This window comes from Trachypithecus francoisi, unplaced genomic scaffold (assembly GCF_009764315.1).
Source record: "Trachypithecus francoisi isolate TF-2019V2 unplaced genomic scaffold, Tfra_2.0 Lachesis_group12, whole genome shotgun sequence".
Classification (NCBI taxonomy): Eukaryota; Metazoa; Chordata; class Mammalia; order Primates; family Cercopithecidae; genus Trachypithecus; species Trachypithecus francoisi.
Window position 1 is genome coordinate 88,770,016 of NW_022681457.1, and position 25,202 is coordinate 88,795,217.

The window sequence follows — 25,202 nt, forward strand, 5'->3', positions numbered from 1 at the left end:
CTTCACATCCCTACCCCCGTGGCTGAAAATACCCTCCCCAATTTTAAAATATCAAATTAAATGTCACCAGATGAAACACTGCATCTTAAAAGTCATTTTTAATCCTCGACTGTACACAATCCAAATCTTGGTAGCAGCATCTGACAGGGTAAATACCAACTCTTGTGCAAGGGTCTTTTATATCCTCAAACCCTCTGATTCTGGAACTGGTTCCCTAAACAAAAGCAGACTTCTTCAGCTTCTTCCAGAATAGACAATAGACATGGTGACAGTGATGAACCCTTGAGGTGGGCTAGTCTTTTTCAACATTGGCAGAGCAGAATTTATACCCTTTGATTCACTCCATCTCAATAAATGTCAATGATGCCTTTCTACTTCTGCTATCCAGGAACCCACCTCTTTAGAGTGAACGCATGTGAAAGGCTCATGATTTGTAATATCAAAAAGTAGGAAGACAAAGAGGTTTGAAGGATTCTGCCAAAGGCAAAGCTGTATGAGGCTCTCTCCTGACTACATGTACACCCTATTTTTGGATAACTCATTCCCAACTGAGTCTGCTCTTAAGGGTACAGAGCAGGGTCGTTGGGTATTACCTTAACTCCCATTGCCCCAGTACCTAGAACAGTGCCAGTGCCTGGCACATAGCAGCATTCAGTATATTTGTTGGATGGATGGATAGATAGATGAATAAATAAATGAGCTTCAAGAATGGGGCTCAGCAAACAAGCTAAAACTCTGCCCTCATACCTGGTGACACTGGTTGTTCTGAGAAGAAAGAAATACAGAAATAGTACAAAATCTCAGGTGCAGAGAAATCAGTGCCCTCTGAAAGCTGAACCTCCTCAGGAGCCATCAAATACCCAGTGCAAAATTTCCTAAAATATGACACAAAAGTATAACTAGAAAAGAAAAAAGCAACAAATGGAGCTTTAATAAATTCGCAAAATTTTAAACTTTTGCTCTTCAAAATGAAAAGGCAAGCCACAGACTGGGAAAAATAGATGTGAAAGATACAACCAACAATGGACTTGTGTTTAAAATGAATAAAGAACTCTTACAACTGAATAAAACTCAATTTTGAAACAGGTAAAAGAGGCTGGGCCCAGTGGCTTATGCCTGTAATTCCAGCACTTTGGAAGGCTGAGGCGGGAAGATAGCTTGAAGCTGAGAGAGGCCAGCCTGGGCAATAATAATGAAACCGAACTGCTACCAAAAGGAAAAAAAAATTTTTTTTTTTTTTAAATTAGCTGGGCATGGTGGTATGTGCCTGTAAGCCCAGCTACTCAGAAGGCTGAGGTGGGAGGACTGCTTGAGACCAGGAGGCAGAAACTGCAGTGAGCCGTGATCGTGCCACTGCACTCCAGCCTGGGTGACAGAGTGAGACACTGTCTCAAAAACAACAAATACAATGGGTAAAAGATGTGAACAACAAAGATATGGGGATAGTAAGTAAGCACATGAAAAGATGATCAATATCACTGGTCACTAAGGAAAGGCATAATGAGCTACCAAACTCAGTGCATGCAGGAAAGACAGGGTGGCCAGCTGCCACTTTAAGCGCCAAGTTCCTGCCCAGTAAGTCAGGCTCAGGGACACACAGTGCACACTTCCCTCCCTGCTGCCACTATTATTCTACTCCACTTAGGACTTTCTACTCCTAGGCTTCTTGTGTGAGACAAGAAACATCACTGGATAAGGACAGCAACTGAGTAGAATCTTCTCACATGGGCCAAGATTAGTCACCTGGGCACCTGAGTTCAAATCTCTTCTCCTAGACCATCAGTTTCTACAAGGTAGAAAGTAAGTTACTTTACACTGTAGCAAGATACAATATAAAACTTGGGCTTTAGGGACAGACACAGCTAACACTGAAGGCCCTCTCCTGCTGTGAGCCTGGGAAAGTCATTCAGATTCATGTTTCTCATCTGTAAAAGTTGAAGTACCTTTGAGACCAGACGCTGCTTATCCAATAGCCCTTATCTCCCTTCTTGCTGGTAGACATGACTGGACTTTCTAGTCTACGTGACTCAAAGGATCATTCATTCATCTAAGCCACTCATGATGGATGATCTTACTTGCTTTGCCAGTGACAGGAGTGAGATGACCCATTTCTAGCAAAGCCATGAGGCCGGATCTGCTGGAGCTTCCAGGAAGACTTCCTTGCTTTAGAAGGACATGGAAAAATTTGTCTCTTTTGCCAGGCATGGTTCTGTCAGCATTTCCTTCCCAGAATTACAGTAGCCATATTGGGACCATGAGGCGAACTGGCATGAGGATAAACAACATGGAGGATGGCAGACCAAAAAGATTTCAAGAAACTAATTCTTTGGTGTTATCACTGAGCCACTGAATTAACCAACCTTGGAGTAACGTTAAATTAGGCTTTCTTGTCATATGAAATGATAGTTTTCTTATTTAAGAAAAATTTAATCATAATTTTGTAATATGCAATTGAAGATAACTGACAAACTATTTTGCATGTAAAGATGCTGTAAGATGCAATTGTATAAGATACTGTAGAAAACACCTAGCCAAGTACTTCAAAGCACCCAAACAAACCCTTCCTCCTTTTGCAGCTCACTCTCATTAATAGCTCACAGGCTTTTTCCAAAAACCTGGTTAAAAGTTCCCACTGTCTCTTTTAAGAAGAAAGTTCCCTGCCTTTGGAAAATGGGGACAAAAGATCAAAGGCTCCCTAAAAAGGTCCCTCAATATTATACTTTGTCCAAAAAAAAAAAAAAACCCCAAAACAAAAAACCATTGCCAAGAGGATGGTGGTGAAGGTGCTACAGTCCAGAACAACAGGATAGTATGTTCCTGCAGGGTAAGCCACAAAGGCCTAAAAAACCCTGCTATGATATACTGGAGAAGGCAGTTGTGCGTAAGTGGAAAACTAAATGTGCCTAATTCCCCAGCAAATCCACTTTTCCAGCTCTTCCTTCTTGACACAGCTGCTTTGACGGAGTACTTCTGTCATGCTCTGTGTGCCTTCTAAGCCTGCCTAGGCATTTCCCAGCCTATCATCAGAGGAATAAATGTCTGCAAAGCTAGAAACAATAAAGGTGAGCTAATTTCCCAATTCAACATTACTTCCCATTCAAGCAGTAGACAGCAGCTTAAGGATGGCCCAGACACAGAACTTCCAACTAGTCTTTTCCTTGCACTAACTCTTTCTTTTAGCCACCAAATCCAAATTGCCATGAGATTCTGGGATCTGCTACACCAAGAGATACCAAACAAATACCCAGCCTGACTACCCCAAGGCAACTGCTAGTCCAGAATGTGCTCCAGAATATTTTGCCAACTGACAGAGCAGAAGGAAGGGTGCTCAACTAGTAATGAAAAGGAATGCCCAGAGGTGCCAGGACAAGCCTTCACTGAAAACCTTGAGCTCCAGGACCAGACAATGCAGGCTCCCAGTCTTTTTTAACTTGAGTAGCAACCACAGGCAAATCCTGAAGGCTTTTCAGTATCAATCTTTTCTAAAACTAAAGGTTATACCAAAATTTGCCATAATCATCATCCTCCCATTCCCCCTGCTAAGTACTTTTCTGCCTCACTTGGGGTAATAAATTTATGTCTTATTTCAACTGGGCAAAATCTGCTCCATGTCTAATCTGCTCTTCAAGTTCAACCAACCTCCCTAACCCTTGCTGCTGAAAAGAAGCATGGGGCTGGCTGGCTCTTTCCCAAGGGAGTCTGCCAGGTGATAGCCACAGGCCAATTCACAACACTTGGCCTCCAGAGGAATGCTAGGTCCACGTATGTACACACTGGCTGCCACTGATGATTTCTCACTGGGCCCTCTGCCAGAATCCTTCTCTGAGCTTTCTTACCCCCATGCATTGAAATAACAGTGCTCTAGCAGTACCAGGAAGAATGCCAGAATTTACATGCTTGACAATTATACCATCAGCTTAAAGTACAAAACCATAAAACCTCCAATTTAGGGGGAGTGGGAAAAGACAATGATAATCTGGTTAAGTATCTGCTTACCTGAAGATTCAGGAATTCTGAGTTCACCCTGTGTACTCCTATCACTTCTTGATCTGCTGCCCACCCAGCCTATACTCATGAACTACAGACTACTAGCCTATTTCAATTCTATTTGCACATACTGATCCGTTGGTATATGCCATGACCCTGAGATGACAAAAATGAAGAGAATATAGCTTCTGCTCCTAGGAGTTCACAGGCTCTAAAGAAGACAAGTTATGGAAATAAATATAGTATTCTACTATTATCTAGTACACTGGAACACAGTTTATAATATTCGCTAGGAACAAAATTAGGTTTTGTTTATTCTTTTACAATTATATCCTAATTGGTGGTAGTTGTGGGGAACTTGAAAGTCCTAGTCTTAGCCATTTTAGAATTGGTTTTTCCAATGCTCATTTTCAAGAAATACTGGAGAATAACCTAAGTAAGTCATAGAGTTATAAGATCCCCAACAGATGGGGAGTAGAAAGGTAAAACACACAGAAAAAGAAGAACTCCTTCTCTGCAGCAGTTCATGTTGTTAATCACACCCTTCATGAAACTTCTACTCTGATTTCTTCTCCTACCTCACTAAACTGGTTCAACAAAGAATCAAAAAACCCACAAGCTTTCTACCAGTGATCTGTCACCTTAAGATCTGCTTCCTCGCCCCATCCTTTAAACTGAGTTTCTTAGGGGGTTGTATACTATGTTTCTCTTCTCTTTTTCTAAGCTAACTTGTTCATGCCTATGGCTTTAACTACCATCTATGACTCCCATATCTATAAATGCAGTTTTACAGTCTTACCTGAGCACCAACCTGTGTTTACTGGACACCTTACCCTTATTGCTCCCAAAAAACCTCAAAACTCAGTCTATACAACATTGTCTTTCTTCTAAAACTCCCCACCTTCCTTCTACAGTCTCCCCCTGCCACTCCCATCTTGACTGGCAGAATGTCCCAACACACTCTTATGCTCAAGGAGAAACCTGGGAGCTAACCTCTACTCCTGTCTTCTCCCACCAGCCATCGAGTCCTACTAATTCTATCTCTCGTCTCTCAAATCTGTCCCTTCCTCCCTATATTTGTTGCTGTAGTCTTATTCCATTCCCTCATTATCTTTCTCCTATGCCAGGGGACCATTTGGCTAGTCATATCCCCCACCAAACTTAATTCCCTTAATGAGACAGACACTATTTTCCTCATTTTGAATTGTGCCTGCCCTCCCCACAATACTGCTGGCACAGTGCTTTGCATGTTTGTTGAATGAAGAATAAATGGAGGCCCTGTGAAGTATTCCCGCATAACAATCTACAGTATTATTCTCACCTAAAATCTATTAGAGATGTAATCAGTCCCAAAAGTTTGTTTTGCTGGTAGGAAAAAAAGAGAAAGACCGCACTTCAGAAATAGAAGCCACTGTTGTCTTTATAAAACACAGAATTGTGCTGCTGCTGCTGCTGCTGCTGCTGCTGTTGCTTGCTTCAGAAGGAACTGTACATTACAGCTGCTGGGATAATTTCACGATGGACTGGACAAGGTACAGCTCAAAGCAGGACACAAACACAAGTCTCAAAGGGAAACAAATGCAAACAAGTACACAGCTGTGGGGATCTAGAGACATTTCCCCATCCATGCTGGACTTGAGAGGGATAAAAAGTTTAGAAACTAAAGTGAAACCCAGAGTAGTCACACACGCCCACCACATGGCTGCTGAGTGCAACATCACACACCAATTAGGCTGGACTGTGTGCACAGGAAAGTAATTTCATTTTTCCTTATTGCTACTACACCAAGGGACTCAGTGCATTTGACGAATGTCTTTACTTGCACAATTCTTGGAGGGTTTCCTATTTTCCTCTGTAGAGAAGGAAATCTCCCTTTCCCAACTCATTCTGTTTCATTTTTAGCTCATTCCTTCCCCTCCCTTTCTTGGATGCCCAAACAGCAGCCAGAGGTTCTAAGTCAGTATGAATACAGTAAGGGGAGAGCACCAACCCAGCCTCTCTCCCTGCCCAGGGAGAAGGCAAGTCCTATTAAGTTGGAGGAAAGAGAAAACCAGAAAATACCTCCTTCCCAATCTGCTTAGAAGGCCAAATAGTAAAAAGTGCCCTGCATATCCCTGCCATGATCAGATTTTAAGAAGGAAGGTATTCCAGCTACCATCCTAGATTGGCGTAGGCCCCATATATAAATAAAAATAACTTCCCCCAATGTAGTTTCCAAAACTGCCTTTTGTCTAGTTTGAGATGATTTTTCTACCCTGAAGGGGAAGAAACTTCCAACCTTGTTAGTTCACAGGATTCCAGGTCCAAAATTGTCCCACCAGCCTTACAGATATCCTATGGACCAGCTAATAGTGTGCCCTTGTCTGCCCATCTTGAGTGCTGGCCTTATTCACAAACAGAAGAAAAGCATCCAAAAACACTGCTGCTCAGCTAAATAGGAGGCCACAGAGAAGCTATCTAGCAGGTGGGGCATTAGGAGCTTTTTAGGGAAGTTTCAAAATTCTAGGTACCTTCTTCTTCGGCTTTATGTTAAGCCTAAGTTCCCAGCAACAATAGCCCCAGGCTTATCCCTGGAGGCCAGTGTAGCACCTCAATCCTTAATGGATCAGGCTGGATTGGATAAACAATCAAAGAACAGGGCTCTCTCCTTTCCCACCTTTTATTCAAATTCTCTCCATTCTCTTCTCATCACTCTTTCCCTTATGTCCATCCCCTAACACTCAAGCCCAGGATACCCAAGTAGCTCAACCCTAAGACAATCTCAGAAAAGGCAGGCCCCAGGTCAAGAGAAAAAGAACCAGATTTAGTAAAAGCAATGAGAGAAACCAGCTCCAAGGAGTGGACAGGTGTGGAAAATGCCAGAAACCCTCCTGACTTCACACAAGTTGGGCAGGTCAGTTGCTCTTCTCTAGTATAAGCTTGAGGGCAGTCCAGCCCAGGTGAACATCTCTGGGCTTGGGGAACAGGTTCTTGGTCTTCTGCAGTCAAGGAGCTAAGCCTGACCTTGCCAGCTAACAGTGGGATCATTGCAGCCATGCAGAGATTTCATCATCACATAGGCAGGCAGGCAGGCAGGCAGGCAGGCAGGCATGCAGGCAGGCAGGCCCGGCCAGCAAGCAAGCAGAGTGAATAGTAGAAAAGGGAAAGGAAGCCTGGGAAAAAGAGAAGAGGAAAAGGAAGGCAAAACAGTGGTACAAAGGGAGCAAGAGACCCATCTAAGAGGATGAGGCTGGGGGTCCCCCAAGCACTTCCTTGAAGCTTGGGTAAGAAGCACCACTTAAACCAAATCCACATGAGCCAATGCTTGCTGCCAACACCACTTCTCCATCTGCATCCATCACCTTTCAAACAAGAATAATCCTCAAGGTCAGGGTTATTTTCCAAGTCTCAAAAATTATTTTTTTACAAAAAAATCAGAGTAAGAAGTCATTTCTTGTCATTGCCCAAAGCTGATTCTCTTGCTTTTTTATTTCTTGAATGGCATATGCCATGCCAAACGGCTAAAAATGCATTTCAAGCCCCAGCTGATAACCAACTGGAGAGAGTGAGGCAAAGAGAGAAAAGGAGAGAACACAAACTTGTTGCTGGGAGTAGAGGCTGCCACCTGCTCCCTATGGACATTTGCAAATGCTGGTGAATGACTGGACCCTCCAGGAATAATGCCCTGATCCTAGCCCCAAAATGTACCCAAGTAGAGAACATGCAGAGCCCACTGTCCCAGAAGAGCTCCCCTCCCCAAAGGGTGACAGAACACGAAGTAGACTGTATATGAAGGCAATGGACAGGGCAGATGGAGTGTTAGCATCACTCTCTTTAGGCACTTGTGTAAGGAATGAATGTAGGCTCTCCAGTGAGCTGCCTCCTCCCAGAGCCCTCCATTCTGTTCTTCAGCTGGGCTTGTGCCTATAGGGCACCCCATGCTGTAGCCAGCAGGAAAAAAGTAAAGGAGGAGTTACTCAACAGTCCTGATGCTTTCTCCATAATGAATGTTTGTGCTACGTTTTGTGAGTTGCTGAATAATGTAGCCAACCAGAACAGAACCTGGGACAGATTGTTTTGCATAGCAAATCCGGGTCATACAAGGGCAGCTGAGGAGAGGAAACGGTAGTTCTAACTCTATAGGCCAGGATTTAGACCCTCCTTGCTCCAGCTGGCCTCCAAGCCTGGGCTAGGTCTAAAGTAATCAAGGCTTCATCACCAGATCAGATAGATCCAAACCCAGGCTCCTCAAAAAGAGGAAATTCCACACTGAAGTTGCAACTCCCCATCCCAAGCGGTGGGGCAGGAAAAAAATGAACAGTCAAGGAAAAAGGGCAGGGGGGGATGCTTGCTTCAAGGCCAACAGAGACCAAGCTAGAACCACCACCTTCTCCAGTCCTGCAAGACAGCCAAACCCCATGTCTCAAGACAAAAAAAAAAAAAGCCCATGCCACCCACTCACATGCCCTAGTGGGAAACCAGGAAAAATTCATTTGTGTAAACAGAAGCAATAGGGAGCAGCAAAATTCCCTAGCCTGTCCACAGGACACACTGGAATCCAGGATGAGCCAAAGGGTCAGAGGACAGTCCAGAGGAAGGAAAAAGATGCACTTGCAAGAAAGAGTGCAGGACAATGCAGAGGAGGGAGGCTACAGCAAGAGAAAGGTATTATCTGCACAGAGGAAGGATGGAGCCCGGACCCCATCTTGGGGTGATAACCACCCCCTCCCTACCTAGCCAGGTCAGAGAACAAATCAGGTACACAGTTCATTCTGATGGCTCAATGTTTCCGGGATATAAACTCATCAGGCATGGGAAGGATTTCCAAATTTTGGCAATACACTCAAGTTATGGTATAAAAATAACATTTTGTTTTCTCTCTTTTTTCTCATTTTAGACCTAAGAGTTTTTTGTTATAAGACACCCCAGTTAAGAAATATTGAAACACAAGAGACTTGACCATCAAGGGAGAAAAGAAGCCAAGAGTGAAAAATGCTATGAAAGTAACTCCAGACCTGGGTGGGGTGGGAGGTAGGAGGAACAAGGAGAAAAGGAGGCATAAGTGGAAAGGCCAGGGGCCAGTCATCTCAGCAGCTCCGAGACTTGTCATGTTTGAAAGTGCAAATGTCAATGGATTTTAACCATCTTGAGGTTGTGATCTTTTAAAAAGCTCAATGAATGAGGAAGTCGATTCCTTCAAATGCAAAATAGCTGGCTTTCTGGCTGGAGGTTTGTTGGGTCTGGGGTATTTCTTCCCCATCTACCTCCTCTCCCACCCCCACCCCATTCCCCAAAGAAAGGTACAAAAGGTTGCAGTTCTGCAGCATTACCGTTACAGGGAAGGCACTGGTTACCCACCAGCGGGCGGAAGGAAGACAGGGTCGTGTCACTTCAAAGCTAAGTGCCATAGTGCCTTAAGTATTACTAGGGGCTGGATGTCTGTCAGGGAGGAGAAGGTGGGGCAGAAAATGTGGACAGAGAGGAATAAGGGGAAGAGGGGGTGGCAGCTGGGGGAGGAGCAACCAAAACCATTAAAAAATCTTCCTACAAACTGGATTCTGAACCCATTAAAACATCTAGTATCCTAAAATATTGATCTGGGTCTGGTTTCATTTTTCTTCTTAAACAAATCTAGTCCTTTTCTGATTAAGGCTCCTAAAAAATCCTTCCCTCCTCCCACCCACTTTCTCAAGCCCCTCACTTTCCCATCTAAAGTATCAAACCCAAACCTAGCCAGCTTTTGTCTGCAGGGCTACAGAGTTGACCTTACCAAGCTGTCAAGCATGAGTCTTTAGCACTGTGAGTCACATGAGACACCTGTGTGTATGGTGGGCACCAGTGCTGCCCCTTTTGGTCCAGTGGGGTCAGGGCCAGATGTGACAAGATGGGGTGAGGGGTAGGGGACATGAGGTTGATATCAGAGATTTCTGGCTGGTGGTCTGTCTTGCTGGCCCTGTTCCCCACTCTCACACCACCTCTACAGAAGGAAACAAGGCGTCCTACACTCCTCCCTACCCCACCTCCCTCCTCCTTGCTTCCTCTGGATTTGGGTGGCACAGCTCCTGGGGCTTGGAAAGCTTTCTTCTATCCAGTGAGGTAACAGCGTTCTGCCTTCAAGCGAAGTACATGGTGCGCAGAGTATCCTGGTGAACCTGCACGGCTTTGGCCAGGGCCTGGGGGTCCCGCCCATTGCTTTGCCCCGATATGTGGCTCCCCTCTCCACTGAAAAGGAAAAAATGAAAGAAGTCCTTCCTGGTGAACTGAGCTGCTGCTAATTCCCTCACCCAGCCCTGGGATGCCAATTCCCATACCAACTTAAGAGAAAACCCCAACCCAGGATTGGGCAGACGAGCCCAATGACACCAAATTGGACAGCACTCATTTCCTTCTACCAAGGAAAGTTGAGAAGATCTGGCATAACAGGCTGAAGCAAAAAGGAGGCCAACCTGATCCCAGGTCTCACCTATCATGCTCCTTGTCCACCAAGTGGTATCGTGCCCGGAAAGCCACCAGGCGGGCATAGTAGGCAGGTGCTGGGATAGAGACAGAGCGTGTGCATCGTACATAAGTGTGGCACAGCTGGTACGTCAGGATCTGGAGCTCATCCGCTGTGAAACGGTTGTCATCCCAAAGAACATAGTAATGGGATGGTCGGCTGGTGCCCTGGGAAGATAGGAAGATGAGGGGTCCCAGGCTGAGCAGAGGAGATGGCTGATAATAGGGGAACAGGATCACTATTAAGAATACGGCTGGGTAGATAATTCACCCATGAACAGGCAGATGCAAAACTACCAATGTCATAAAGCACTCTTCTTAAAGGCAACCTGCAAGTGTACTCAGGGCTTATTAAGAGAGCAGTCCTGGCTGGGCACAATGGCTCATGCCTGTAATCCCAGCACTTTGGGAGGCCAAGGCGGGTGGATCACTTAAGGTCAGGAGTTCAAGACCAGCGGGGCCAATATGGTGAAACCCTGTCTCTACTAAAAATACAAAAATTAGGCCAGGCGCAGTGGCTCACGCCTGTAATCCCAGCACTTTGGGAGGCCGAGGCGGGCGGATCACGAGGTCAAGAGATCGAGACCATCCTGGCTAACAAGGTGAAACCCCGTCTCTACTAAAATACAAAAAAAATTAGCCAGGCATGGTAGTGGGCACCTGTAGTCCCAGCTACTTGGGAGGCTGAGGCAGGAGAATGGTGTGAACCCGGGAGGCAGAGCTTGCGGTGAGCTGAGATGGCGCCACTGCACTCCAGCCTGGGCGACAGAAAAAAAAAATACAAAATTTATTTTTGTATTTTGTCTCAAAAAAAAAAAAATACAAAAATTAGCTGGGCATGGTGGCACATGCTCGTAATCCCAGCTACTCGGGAGGCTGAGGCGGGAAGGCAGAAGGACCGCTTAAACCCAGGAGACAGAGTTTGCAGTTAGCTGAGATTGTGCCACTGCACTCCAGCCTGGGGGACAGAACGAGACTCCACCTCAAAACAAAACAAACGAACATTAATTTGGATGTCATTCAGGGATGACTGATATATTCTAGAGGCAATGTAAATAAACAACTCATCTTTGACCCATTGGAACCCCAAGATATAGCCCCGCTACCTGGATGCCTGCGTGGCTGCACAGATAGAAGTCAAACTCAAATGGATGGGTGATGTTGGTGTCCACTGTGGTCCCAGCTGGGATGTTACCACTCTTCCCAATCTGTATAGAGACAAACACAACCAAGATCCCAAGACCTGCCTGGCCCTAACCAGGACCCTGGCTCAATTCTACTCTGACTTCACCAAAATCCCAAGAACAAAGCCAAAGTTGCTATTCCCAGAGGGTACTGAATCTTAAAATAATATGCTTCTAAAGTCACACAGACCTATGTTCAAGTCCTATTAGCTGTATGATCTTAACAAGTCATTTAACCTTTCTGAGGTTAAACTGGAGATAATAATAATACCTACCTCACAGGGTTGCTGTGAGGAAGACGCCTTGTACAGTATCTGGCACATAGGAGGAGTTCAATAAATGGTAGTTCCCTTTCCCTTCTCTGGGAGCTGGTCTATATATGGGGTCTAGGCCAGGGAGCTAGGAGGAGGGAAAGGAAGTATAAGGGAAGGAGGGGAGGAGGTGGACACTAGTGAAGGCAATGGTAGAGGAAGGACCACAAGAGCTAGGAGGAGGGAAGGGGCCAGGGAGGATGCATAGAACAAGGACTAAATCCCCAGCCTTTATCTCAAGGGCTTCTTCTCTATTAAGATAAGGGAGACAGAAGGAGGGGATGGGAGGCCTCAGTCCCTCACTCACTCGCTCATTCTTGTCAGCACAGAAAAGGCGGGTGTGATGGCGTTTCTGCACCACAATATAAGTGATCCCAGGCTGGTAGTCCTTTTCCAGTTTGATGCAGGCATCACGAATGGCCAGTAGCTCATAGTGGAGTATCTAGGCACAAGATGGGGAAGGAAACAAAGAAACACACAGTTCCTCTTGAGTTCACATACCCTTCTGAACTAAGGAGTTGCCACTTGTAATACAGCTTTTGGCTCAGTCTCCCTTTATATGCTGATGCTCAACAATTAGAGATGATAGGCCCTTCTTGTCAAAAGCAGCCTTATACTCAGTTCACTTAATATGTTCCTATAAAACCTTGGCCAGGAGGCTTGGCATCAGAAGACAACAAACATCTGGTTCCTGTGTATAAAGAGACCTAATATCAAGACACAGAACCAAGGTTCCCAGAGAAATCACTAAAATCACAATGCCCAAAGTTAGTTTCACTCAGGATCAGGCAGCTAATGAGAGTTCTCTTTTGGGCTCCAAGAGCAGACAGGTTGTGGACCACCAGAGAAGAGCAGACATATAGCTCCATAATGGGTACAGAGAGAGTAGGTGAATTCAGTCCCATAAAGCAGCAGGATTATAAGAAAATGGGCTAGCTAAGGGAAAAGCTAGAAGTAAATAATCATAGGCAATAGTTTCCTATGGCCATGGATGTCAGATATAGAGGGTCAAAACTGTATGGTACAGAACGATAGACTTTGGAATCAATTAGACTTAAAGCCAAGCTTTAACTAGTTGTATTACATTGGGCAAGTTATTCAACTCCACTAAGTCTCATTTTCTCCACATCTATTAATGTTACTAAGACCTGCTTCACAAAGCTGTTGTAAAAGCATAGAAAACCTAGTAGGGCTTAATAACTGCTGATTGCTTTGCTAAGCAGTTTGAATTTTAACCCAAAGCTATGTGAAGCCACTAGACATTTCTGAACAGATATGTGATATGATAAATGTGTCTGATATTTTAGAAAATACTGGATGACTTAGAAATTGGGCATAATGGCCAGGCACCGTGGCTCACGCCTGTATTTCCAGCACTTTGGGAGGCCAAGGCGGGTGGATCATTTGAGGTCAGGAGTTTGAGACCAGCCTGGCCAACATGGTGAAACCCCGGCTCTACTAAAAATACAAAAATAAGCTGGATGTGATGACTCATACCTGTAGCCCCAGCTACTTGGGAGGCTGAGGAAAGAGAATCACTTCAGCCTAGGAGGCAGAGGCTGCAGTGAGCTGAGATCATACCACTGCACTCCACCCTGGGCAAGAGTGAGACTCTGTCCCCGCCCCAGAAAAAAAGAAGAAAAGAAACTGGGCCTAACAGTTAAGAGCATAAACTATGGAATCAGACCAATATGTCTGAATCCCAGTTCCACTCCTAATTAGCTTTGATGACATTAAAGAATCATGTAACATTTCCAAGCCTGTTTTCTCATCTGTTAAATGTAAATACACTATTATTCCATAGGACTATTATAAAGCATTAAATAGAACATATGTTTCCACTCAGATTTAGGAAAAAAAATACAAAGAAAAAAAAAAAAACCTGAAGTGCTTAGCACAGTTCATGGCACATAAGAAGTTCACTGGAACAGTAGTTACAATACTATTAAACGGTAGTCAAGGACACCAGTTCAGGATAGAAGTTAAAAAAAAAAAAAAAATGAAGACTGGCAGTGAGAATGAATAGGAGGAATATTATGAAGGAAGGTCAAAACAGCATTAGTCCTCAAATGCAGTCTCCAGACTATCAGCATCGCCTAAGAACTTGTCAGTATTGTAAATTCTTGGCCCTCATCCAAGACTCACTGAATCAGAAACTCTAAGGGTAGAGCCCTTAAAACTGTTTTAACAGGCTGGGCGCGGTGGCTCAAGCCTGTAATCCCAGCACTTTGGGAGGCCGAGACAGGCGGATCATGAGGTCAGGAGATAGAGACCATCCTGGCTAACACGGTGAAACCCCGTCTCTACTAAAAAAAATACAAAAATCTAGCCGGGCGAGGTGGCGGGCGCCTGTAGTCCCAGCTACTCCCGAGGCTGAGGCAGGAGAATGGCGTAAACCCGGGAGGCGGAGCTTGCAGTGAGCTGAGATCCGGCCACTGTACTCCAGCCCGGGCTACAGAGCGAGACTCCGTCTCAAAAAAAAAAAAAAAAAAAAAAAAAAAAAAAACTGTTTTAACAAGCCCTCCAGGTGATCTTAATGTAAGCTAGCATTTGAGAATCACTGGTCTAAACAATCAGTCTCCAGCAGGAACCAACTACTTAAATAGGCACTGAGAGTCTTCTATTATGAGAAGAAAAATCTACAGATGCTTGTATACTCCATCCCTCAGTTGCGATCCTTGCCCCCAAGTCTACCCCATTTAGCAAAGTTCCCTAAGAAGTGACACACCTCCCAGTGCCAATAGCTTCGAAAAGTAGTAGCACCTAGCTTTCCAGCCATGATGTGAAGGTTTTCTCCACCTACTGTGGGCCCTACCTGGGGTAGCTGGCCTTCAGGGACCCCATCTCGGTAGAAGATGATGCGGGTAGGTTTGAAGCGGGTGGACTTGTAAAACTGGATGAGGAGCTCACGCACCATGTAGGACAAGTCTTCAATGATCTCTTGGCGTGGTCGCTGTACCCGCACAGTAGCACAGTATCGGCTGGGGTGGGCATCCATACTGCCTACCACCTGACAATCAGAGAGAAAGGATTAGCTCCTAGAACCTTCACCCTCACTGTCAGGCTATGGCTTTGTGGAAAGGCTTCTTAGCAAGAAAACTGCAACTGAATGAGTAGGGCTTGGGATTCAAAGAGCCCTGGTTTCAATCTCTATTCTATCACACAAGCAGAAGTTACTCAATCTCTCCGATCTTTTTTCCTCTTCTCAGATGTTAATAAGAACACCTGCTTGCAGTGCTACTGTGGTCCATATTAAGCCCCTTACACAGGGCCTAGCCCACAGTAGGTACTTGATAAATTGATTTCTCTACCCTTTGCAGAGAAGCATGTGAAGGTTTAGTACTACTAGATCAAACAATGGCCTCTTCCAGTCCCAAGTTTATCCTTTTTCCCATTCAAATGCTAATCTACCCAGGAATCATGACCATAGTAACAGTGTTCTTGTGGTTGATGGAAGAAACACCATTTAGAAAGGAGACAGTGGCCAAAGCCTAGGAGGGATGGCTACAAGAAAAACAGGGATAAGCATATTATAGAGTTTCCCTACACTTCCTGAGGTTAAGACTAGTGTGCCTACAGAAATGTGAGGGTTTAGGAAATATAAGTAGGAAAGGAAGTCTGATCCCTAGCAATTTGGAAGCCCCTAGGAGACAAAGAGCAGAAAAGTCGGGAGAGAGATAGGAAAAACATCTAATCTATTACACAGTGAGGATGGGCAGAGGAAAGGATAGTCCCATTAACTAAGTAACTCCCTTTAAAGGGATTTCAGAGAAGATACAGTCCCTCTCCTACATGCCAAAAGCAGGCATGGGGAGAGAGACATTCAAATGCAGAGCAAGAGTGATGCAGAATGAGTCAAGTCTCTGGCTACACTCTCACTACTCTCCCTGAAAAAAGACACCATACAGAGTTACCTTTATGACATATCAAGGGAATGGGAATTGGGAATAGCGAGCTAAATGGAGATCTTACGAAGGGTCAAGAGCCAGAGCTGAGGGAAAGAAATCATGGGTAGTTTTGAGGACTCAGAGTGAAGAGGAGAACCTTATGAGGCAGCTAGAGAAGATCACTCACTGCTGTGATAGAAGGTTTTTTCCCATCCCCTGCTGGGGGGTGTGTAACATCTGCTCCCAGGAATATCACTGGCTGTTGAAAAACGGCAGAGCTGAGCAAGGAAGAGAAAACAAAATGGTGAGGCGTTGGGTCTTCTCTAGCTGGCACCATCCAATACCCACTCTGCTCTTCTCCCCCTTGTGTCTGATTCATTCTGCCTGGCCAGGGTCCTATCTCTTCATCAATTCCCAGCATGGTACCTTGAAAAGGGCAAGTGGACAACAGAGTTCATACCGCTGGTGTGGGACTAGGATGTTGTTAATGCCACCAAGTTTGACATTGATCTTGAGGCAGAGGTTGGACAGAGTCTGAGGTGAGGTCTTGACCACATTCTTCACCTGCACACACTGCGTAGCCATTCCCAAGAGCGTATCTCCAACACGTTTCACCTCAGCTACGGGCGGGGAGAGAAATGATTAGTGCATTCAACAAACATTTACTGAATGCCTACTAGATGCCAGGCAGTGTATGAGGTGCTAGCGAACACAATGATGACAGGAAACACATAAGGTCCCTGCTCTCATAGTGCTTACTAAATAGGGACTAATTTTAAAAATCGTGAAAATTACAACACTGATAAATGACATGACAGGAAACTTCATGGAACAATGACAGCATAAAAGAAATAAAAACCTAGTCAGGAAAGGATTCTTGAGTAGGTAATGATTGAAATAAAATCTGAGGACAGCAAAGGACTTAGAGGAGAGGGAGTTTGAGAGACAGCATTCTAGGCAGAGGGAACAACATGCAAAAATGCACCCTGCTAGAAGATAGCAAGATGTGTCTGAGAAACAGAAAGACCATAGCAGCTAAAAAGAAGAGCAAGGGGAGCATGTTGTAAGAATGTGGTCATTAGGCCGGGCGCGGTGGCTCAAGCCTGTAATCCCAGCACTTTGGGAGGCCGAGATGGGCGGATCGCGAGGTCAGGAGATCGAGACCATCCTGGCTAACACAGCGAAACCCCGTCTCTACTAAATAATAGAAAAAACTAGCCGGGCGAGTTGGTGGGCGCCTGTAGTCCCAGCTACTCGGGAGGCTGAGGCAGGAGAATGGCGTAAACCCGGGAGGCGGAGCTTGCAGTGAGCTGAGATCCGGCCACTGCACTCCAGCCTGGGCGACAGAGCGAGACTCCGTGTCAAAAAAAAAAAAAAAAAAAAAAAAAAAAAAAAAAAAAAAGAATGTGGTCATTAGACTGACCTATTAGAAGAGATAAGGGTAGCTTAAATTAACAAGATGGGTGAGGGCCAGGCACGGTGGCTCATGCCTGTAATCCCAGCACTTTGGGAGGCCGAGGCAGGTGGATCACGAGGTCAGGAGATCGAGACCATCCTGGCTAACACAGTGAAACCCCATCTCTACTAAAAATACAAAAAAATAGCTGGGTGTGGTGGCTGGCGCCTGTAGTCCCAGCTACTCAGGAGACTGAGGCAGGAGAATCACTTGAACTTGGGAGGCAGAGGTTGCAGTGAGACGAGATCACACCACTGCACTCCAGCCTGGGTGACAGAGTAAGATTCAGTCTTGGAAAAATAAATAAAATAAAATAAAATAAAATAAAAATAGGCCATAAATTATTTGTGACACATTTTGAGTCTGAAGTAGTTTTTTGGTCATCTCAGTAAGGATATCAACTAAGCAAATGGGTCTTGTGGTTCAATGCTCAAAAGAGTAGTATGAAATGGAGATGCAAATTTGTGTGATAATTAGGTACAGAGAGTAGTTGAAAGCATGATCTTGAGATCACTAAGGAAGATAACATAGTAAAAAGAGAAGACAACCTAGATCTGAATCTTGAGGAACTCCCAGTATTGGCAGAACAAGATGAGTTAGCAAAGGACAAAAAATCCAGAAAGCTAGAAGGGAGACCAAGATAATGTTGTATCATGACTGCCAAGGGAAGAGAGTGTTTCAAGAAGGAGCAAGCAGTCAACAAAGTGAAATGCGTCTAAGAGATGAGGTAAAATCAGGACCAGAAATGTCCTCTGGAATTAGTGATATTAAGGTTAAAAAAAAAAATTAGTGTACAGAGGCAAAAATTGTTGTGGTGATTTAAGGTACCAGGAAGAAAATGTAGGACTGACCAACAATTTGGTATGCTTTCAATGGAAGAGATTTGAGTATGTTTAAAAAGATCATATCTACTTCCAAGAGAGATGGAATAGTGGCAAGCTAATTCTACAGACAGCACTCAGAAAAGCCAGATAAAATATAAAAATCATCTTTTTAAAGGCAGCAGAGAATGCTGAGAAAACAAGAACTAGAGGGGGTAAAATTCCAGAGAGGGAGAAAAAAAAATCGCAGAGGTGAGCTATCTTCAGCAGTTGCTTTTACCCTGGGTACATTTGTTGAATCCAGGTGTGGGTAGGAAGCTAAGAGTCTAAGCTCTGCACCACTGCCATGGAAAAAGAAAAGCAACAGTTTTTGCTCCGTTTAGAGATAGATTAATTCTAAACATGAATGATTTTTTTTAATCATTTTAAAAAAACACTTAAAAATAGTATCTTCACGACCCTGGGATTCCTGTTCTTTTTTTTTGTTTTTTTGAGACGGATTCCAAGTTTGGTAAGGATATAAACTATCTAGAACTCTTTTTTTTTTTTTTGAGATAGAGTCTCGCTCAATCGCCCAGGCTGGAGTGCAGTGGCGCAATCTCGGCTCACTGCAAGCTCCGCCTCCCGGGTTCACGCCATTCTCCTGCCTCAGCCTCCCAAGTAGCTGGGACCACAGGCACCCGCCACCACGCTCAGCTAATTTTTTTGCATTTTTAGTAGAGACGGGGGGGTTTCACCGTGTTAGCCAGGCTGGTCTCGATCTCCCGACCTCGTGATCCGCCCACCTCGGCCTCCCAAAGTGCTGGGATTACAGGCGTGAGCCACCGCACCCGGCACGATCTAGAACTCTTATACACTGCTGGTGAAAGGATAAACTGGTATACTTAAAATCCACTCCTGGATACACTCTCAAGAAAAAATGGTTATATATGTTCAAAGGACACATAGAAGAGTGTTCACTGAAGCATTATTATTATTATCATTATTATTATTTTTTTTGAGACAGAGTCTTCCTCTGTTGCCCAGGCTGGAGTGCAGTGGCATGATCTCAGCTCACTGCAATCTCCACCTCCTGGGTTCAAGCAATTCTCCTGCCTCAGCCTCCCGAGTAGCTGGGATTACAGGCACTCGCCACCACACCCAGTTCATGTTTTGTATTTTTAGTAGAGACGGGGCTTCACCATGTTGGCCAGACTTGTATCAAACTCCTCACCTCAGGTGATTCACTTGCCTCAGCCTCCCAAAGTGCTAGGATTACAGGCATGAGTCACTGCACCCAGCCTGAAGCATTATTTTCAATAGTCAAAAACTGGAAACAATCCAAATATGTGCATTAACAGAATGGATAAATAGATGGAAATTGTGTTATATTCATATGATGGAAAAACTATAACAAACCACAACTTTATGTTGCATGAAAGAAGTCAGACACAAAAAAAGTATATACTATATGATTCTATTTATATAAAGTTTAAATATAGGCAAAACTAACCTATGGTATTAGAAGCCAGAATAGTGGCTACCACTGGTAGGAGGCTGTAGTGACTGGGGCTGTGGTAAGGTTCTGCTGCTGAACTGGGTGCTGGTTATGCTGTTGTGACACTTTATGAAATATCACTAAGCTGAACATGTAAGATTTCTATATATACAATTTAATAAAAAGTTTACATTAAAAAAAAATCAGTTTTTTGGCCGGGCGCGGTGGCTCAAGCCTGTAATCCCAGCACTTTGGGAGGCCGAGACGGGCGGATCACGAGGTCAGGAGATCGAGACCCTCCTGGCTAACACGGTGAAACCCCGTCTCCACTAAAAAATACAAAAAACTAGCCAGGCGAGGTGGCGGGAGCCTGTAGCCCCAGCTACTCGGGAGGCTGAGGCAGGAGAATGGCTTAAACCCGGGGGGCGGAGCTTGCAGTGAGCTGAGATCTGGCCACTGCACTCCAGCCTGGGCGACAGAGCGAGACTCTGTCTCAAAAAAAAAAAAAAAAAAATCAGTTTTTTTTAGTGTAGAGGAAGCAATTAAATATACTAAAGACACGATAGGTATACTACCTGATCAGAACAGGGCAAATGTGACACTGTCCTTCTACACTCTCAAGGCAACCAAATGCCAATGGGACCTTGCTTTGACCATCACAAGGAGGATGCCATTTTACCCAGCCTCCCAGGAGGGATGGTGAAGGGTCTTTAGAAGAGTCTGACTGCTGCTCTTTTCTGCTGGCTTAGTTCCTAGGCAAATGACTCCATTGCCTCAGAATTAAGCCAGCAGAAAGGAGTACCAGTCAGATTGTCCAGGTGGTATAATCAAGGAACTGCATGTAAATGAAAGAAACTCGAGGTCCCAATAAAAATATCTGAGGCTAGAGAGAAGTGTAACATAATTGAGCCCAGGAAAGGGAAAATTCTGAGTAAGTACTGCCTTTCCCAAGCACGCTGTACCATTCCCAAGCCAAAACACTGGATTTTCCCTTTAATGGAGGGAAATCAGAAACATTAATACTTTCTCAAGGAAGTTCTCCTAAAAAGCATCCTTATCATCCATACAAGGGCCCAAGAAAGACAAGGACTGAAGATCAAACAACTTCTCTCCATAAGTTAATTACTGAGTATCATATCAGCGAAAGGCACTACCTTAGGTGTGTATATAGAGAGGAAAGATTTCAGAGCAGAATCAGATCCACTCCACAACAAAGTATCAAATAAGGTAGTAACTGATCAGTGATAAACTAGAGGAATCCAGAAAGAGACAAGTTCACTCTCCAGGTGAAACGTCAAGAATAAAAAATAAGTAGTATTTAAACTGGGTATTAAAGGACGGAGAGAATTTTAAGGGCAAGGTGTGGGACAAGAAGAAGAGGATACAGATATTCCAAGCAAAGGCAAATGACGTGAACAAAACCAGAGATTGAAAACCACAGACAAGAAATGAGCACTCAGAGTGTCAGCTACATGCCAGGCACTGTGCTAGATTCTGCTTTTTATATAATTAATTCATGATGCTCAGAACGGTTAGGTAATGTGTCCAAGCCAGTTGACTGGTATAGCCAGGATTAAATTCAAATTCAGCTCTCTTCAACAATTCCAGAACCAGCAATCATTCCAGCATGAGTGGCAAGCGAACAGTGCAAGATAAAGCTGAAAACATTAAACTAAGATCAGGTCCATTAAAACCCTTTATGCAGTAATTAATAGTAAGCAATGAAGGTATTTTTGATAGTAGAGTCACAAAATGTCTTACTTGGAACCCATTCAAAAAAGTCTTCAGGCAGGGCATGGTGGCTCATGCCTGTTATCCCAGCACTTTGGGAGGCCGAGGCGGGCAGATCACTTGAGGTCAGGAGTTCGAGACCAGCCTGGCCAACATGGCGAAACCCCATCTGTACTAAAAATACAAAAATTAGCCAGGCGTGGTAGTGCGCACCTGTAATCCCAGCTACTTTTGAGGCTGAGGCGCGAGAATCACTTGAACCCGGGAGGCGGAGGTTGCGGTGAGCTGAGATGGCACCACTGCACTTCAGCCTGGGCAACAGAGCAAGACTCTGTCTCAAAAAAAAAAAGAAAGAAAGAAAAAAAGGAAGGTTAGAACTCAGTTGAGAAGTGTGGATCAAGAGCAGGGTGTATTATCTTGAGAAAAATGTGAAGAAGAACAATGAAGATGAGGCAAAAGGACAGACTGTCTCCAAAGTTTCAATGAAGGTACTTAGAAGGAACTGTGATGTCAAATACAGAAGTAGGGAAGACAAGGGTTTATAGAGAGGACAAACTACCGAAAAGATGGTCCAATAAAACACTTTCTAAGAGCAGACACTACATCTGTTTTATTCATCAATATATCCAGATCTTGCACAGTGTTCCATACATAATAGGTGATCAATAAACTCTTGAAGAAGAAAGGCAGAGAGGCCAAAGGGACAGACAGAAGTTGCAGAGGGATCAAGGGTTGAATCAAGATTTTAATCACATATAATAATAGGTGATGATTGAAGCAACTGAAATGAATGGGAATTTTAATAAAATGTAAAGGTAGAATGAGAAGGCAGACAACAGGAACCTGTAGAACACCAAGGATTCCTGGTAATGACAAAAATAAGTAAGGAGAGATAGAAGAAAATATCCAGAAGTCAAGAGGACAACTGAGAAAAGTCATTGGCAACCCTGTGCAGATATTTAGGAGAAAGGTAGACAGAAGGCAAGATGGCTGAAAGAGACATAGAAAATATAGAGAACTCATTCAAAAAGGTTTTTTTTGCTTTGTTTTGAGACAAGGTCTCATCACTACGTTACCCAAGCTGAAGTACAGTGGCACAATTGCGGCTCACTGCAGCCTCAACCTCTTGGGTTCAAGATATCCTCTAGCCTCAGACACCCAAGTAGCTGGGACCACAGGTGCACAACATTACTGGCTAACTTTATTTTTTCGTAGAGATGAGGTCTTGCTTTGTTGCCCAGACTGGCCTTGAATTTCTGGGCACAAGCGATCCTCCTACCTTGGCATTCCAAAGTGCTAGGATTACAGGTGTGAACCACTGTACCAGGCCTCAAAAAGTTTAATGAAGGAAACTGGAAGACAAAAGCTAAAAGAGATGGCAAATCTGTGGTAATGTGCATTAGGATGGGGTATCTGAATATATTTGAGGGTTGAAAGGTATGAAGTCCCAAAGGTAGCAGGATGGGTTGGGAAACAGAACACAGAGGAGTTGAACAAGGTAAGAGAAACTCTTATTCCTTCGAAGCAGGAGAGATGGAGATGGAAAATGGCATAAAAGAAAAGTGCTGTGACAGAAATTTATATAGTCATTCTTATTCTAAAAAATGAGAGGAAAAGAGGAGAGATAGCAAGTCTCTCAAAAAGTCCAAGTAATTACCAGGCAACACGATACTAACAGGACCACCTATTCTGCTTGGTTGTGCTGCACGATGTCCAGATAAACAACGCGCTCCTAAGGATAGGAATCTAGACCAACCCATCTCTGTACCTGGCCCAGCTTAGCCTGGCATAAGGACCAGCACACAAAGGACCTCAGTAAATGTTGTTGGGAAGGAGTGTGTGCAGACAATTAGGATCTGGGATAACTCAATGGCTCAGGCATGCTATTTCTCCTATAAGAGGAGCACTGACATTAAGTAACAGCTCTGGTCAAAGCCAAGACTCTAGACTGAGTCCTTCCCAGGAGACCCCAGGGAGCTACGCTGAGAAGAGTCCTATCACCATTATCACTGTCCCAAGAGAACTGTACCATACACTGGCGTCTTCCCTGGCAGGATGACAATAATGAGTTGCAGCCCTGAGTAGGTGTTCTTGAGATGCCGGAACATAGGCTCCACGCTGTCTGCCCCCTGGGCATATTTGCAGAAACAAGGCTGACCCTGGATAGGCATCCCCGCATCCTTGGAAATCTTCCGCAGCTGGTCTGTGAAGTTCCTGTACACATGCATGGTCACAAAGGAGGCAGTGAGTCTCACTTGAATTATTCTGACAAAAATCCATCCATCTTAGGTGTTTAGCACTATAAGAGGCACTGAGAGATTGGTTTTTTGGTTTTTTTCTTGAGACAGGGTGCTCTGTCATCCAGGATGGAGTAAAATGGCACAATCTGGGCTCACTCAAGCCTCGAGCTGCCAGGCTAAAACAGTCATCCCATCTCAGCCTCCTGAGTAGATAGGACTAGAGGCATGCCACTACGCCTGGCTAACTTTTTTTCTTTTTGGTAGAGATGGGATCTCACTATGTTGCCCAGGCTGGTCTCAAGTTCCTGGACTCAAATGATCCTCCCACCTCAGCCTCCCAAAGTGCTGGAATTACAGGCATGAGCCACTGCACCCAGCTAACACTGAGATTCTAACATGAATGATACACAATAATAGCTAATGTAAAAAATACATTTATAGTTGAGTAAGGTAAGAGAGTACTTGCTAAGTGTTCGATGGTACAAGCAAGGAGATGAGGAAGCCCAGAAAAGGGACCTATGGGAATTCTCAGGGTTCCCACCTTGCCCCACTCAAGCAGCTGATTCCTGTGCTCCATTACATGTCCAAAGAAATAGGCAGACGCCCATGTGTAAGGCCTTTCTGCTCAAAGCAAATGAGGTTCCAACAGTGATGGGAGCACAGGAGATGCTCAGTAAAAATGAGTTCCCTCCTTCCCAACTGGTTCTTTGAAACCTAAGAGCCAATTATTAAGCTTCCTTCCTTTGGCTTTAGGGCTTTACCCTGGGGAGGAAGACAAAGTTGGAAGAGAGGACACACATGCAGTAGAGTAAAAAAATCAAGCTACATAAAGATACTCAAAAACTGAAATAAGCAGCAGGAAATTTAATTTGTGATAATCTTCCATTTAAATTTAAAAACAATGTACAAGACGACAATGGAAGCAGCTGTTTACGAGATATTATTATATAGCATATAAATAGCAATGTGATAGTTTTGTGAGAAAGTATTTTTTCACATATTTAGTAAAAACACACAAGAAAAGTAAATACAGTAAATACTATTATGCAAAATTTAAAATCATTTATATATAGGTATATAAATTGAATAGGATAGTTACAATAATTCATAACAGTGGCTTCATCAGAAGGGAGGAATGGGGCCGGCACAGTGGCTCACACCTGTAATCTCAGCACTTTGGGAGACCAGGGTGGGCAGATTACTTGAGGTCAGGACTTTGAGACCAGCCTGGCCAACCTGATGAAACCCTGTCTCTACTAAAAACACAAAAAAACCTAGCTGGGCATGGTGGTGAGTGCCTGTAATCCCAGCTACTCAGGAGGCTGAAGCAGGAGAACCGCATGAAACAGGAGGCCGAGGCTGTAGTGAGCCAAGATTGTGCCACTGCACTCCAGCCTGGGCAAGAGCGAGACTCTGTCAAAAAAAAAGAAGGGAGGAATGGGACTAGGGTGGAGGACATGAAGGAACATCAAATTTACTTGTAATATTTACATTTAAAAAAGGATAAAGTAAATATGACAACACTGGATGGATACATGTTATTCTCTATATTTATCTTAAAAAATTTTTTTCAAAATGAATGTTAGAATAAAAAAACATGATCTAACCACTGTTTCATGTAAATAACAGCCAGG

General features: G+C 44.2%; 1 protein-coding gene across 3 annotated transcripts in view; it reads right to left on the reverse strand.

Moving 5' to 3' along the window:
- Positions 1 to 79: 79 nt before the first annotated feature.
- Positions 80 to 25,202, reverse strand: part of LOC117092886 (protein argonaute-1) — a 48,485-nt gene continuing 23,362 nt past the window's right edge. For all 3 annotated transcript variants that reach the window (XM_033227129.1, XM_033227128.1, XM_033227130.1), the window contains 8 exons: positions 23,358 to 23,542; positions 16,304 to 16,463; positions 16,031 to 16,121; positions 14,772 to 14,966; positions 12,264 to 12,398; positions 11,568 to 11,669; positions 10,430 to 10,629; positions 80 to 10,188 (listed from right to left, as the gene is read on the reverse strand). In XM_033227129.1, the coding sequence (XP_033083020.1) occupies positions 10,080 to 10,188; positions 10,430 to 10,629; positions 11,568 to 11,669; positions 12,264 to 12,398; positions 14,772 to 14,966; positions 16,031 to 16,121; positions 16,304 to 16,463; positions 23,358 to 23,542 (1,177 nt within the window). In that variant the 3' untranslated portion in view covers positions 80 to 10,079. The remainder of the gene's footprint in view (positions 10,189 to 10,429; positions 10,630 to 11,567; positions 11,670 to 12,263; positions 12,399 to 14,771; positions 14,967 to 16,030; positions 16,122 to 16,303; positions 16,464 to 23,357; positions 23,543 to 25,202) is intronic.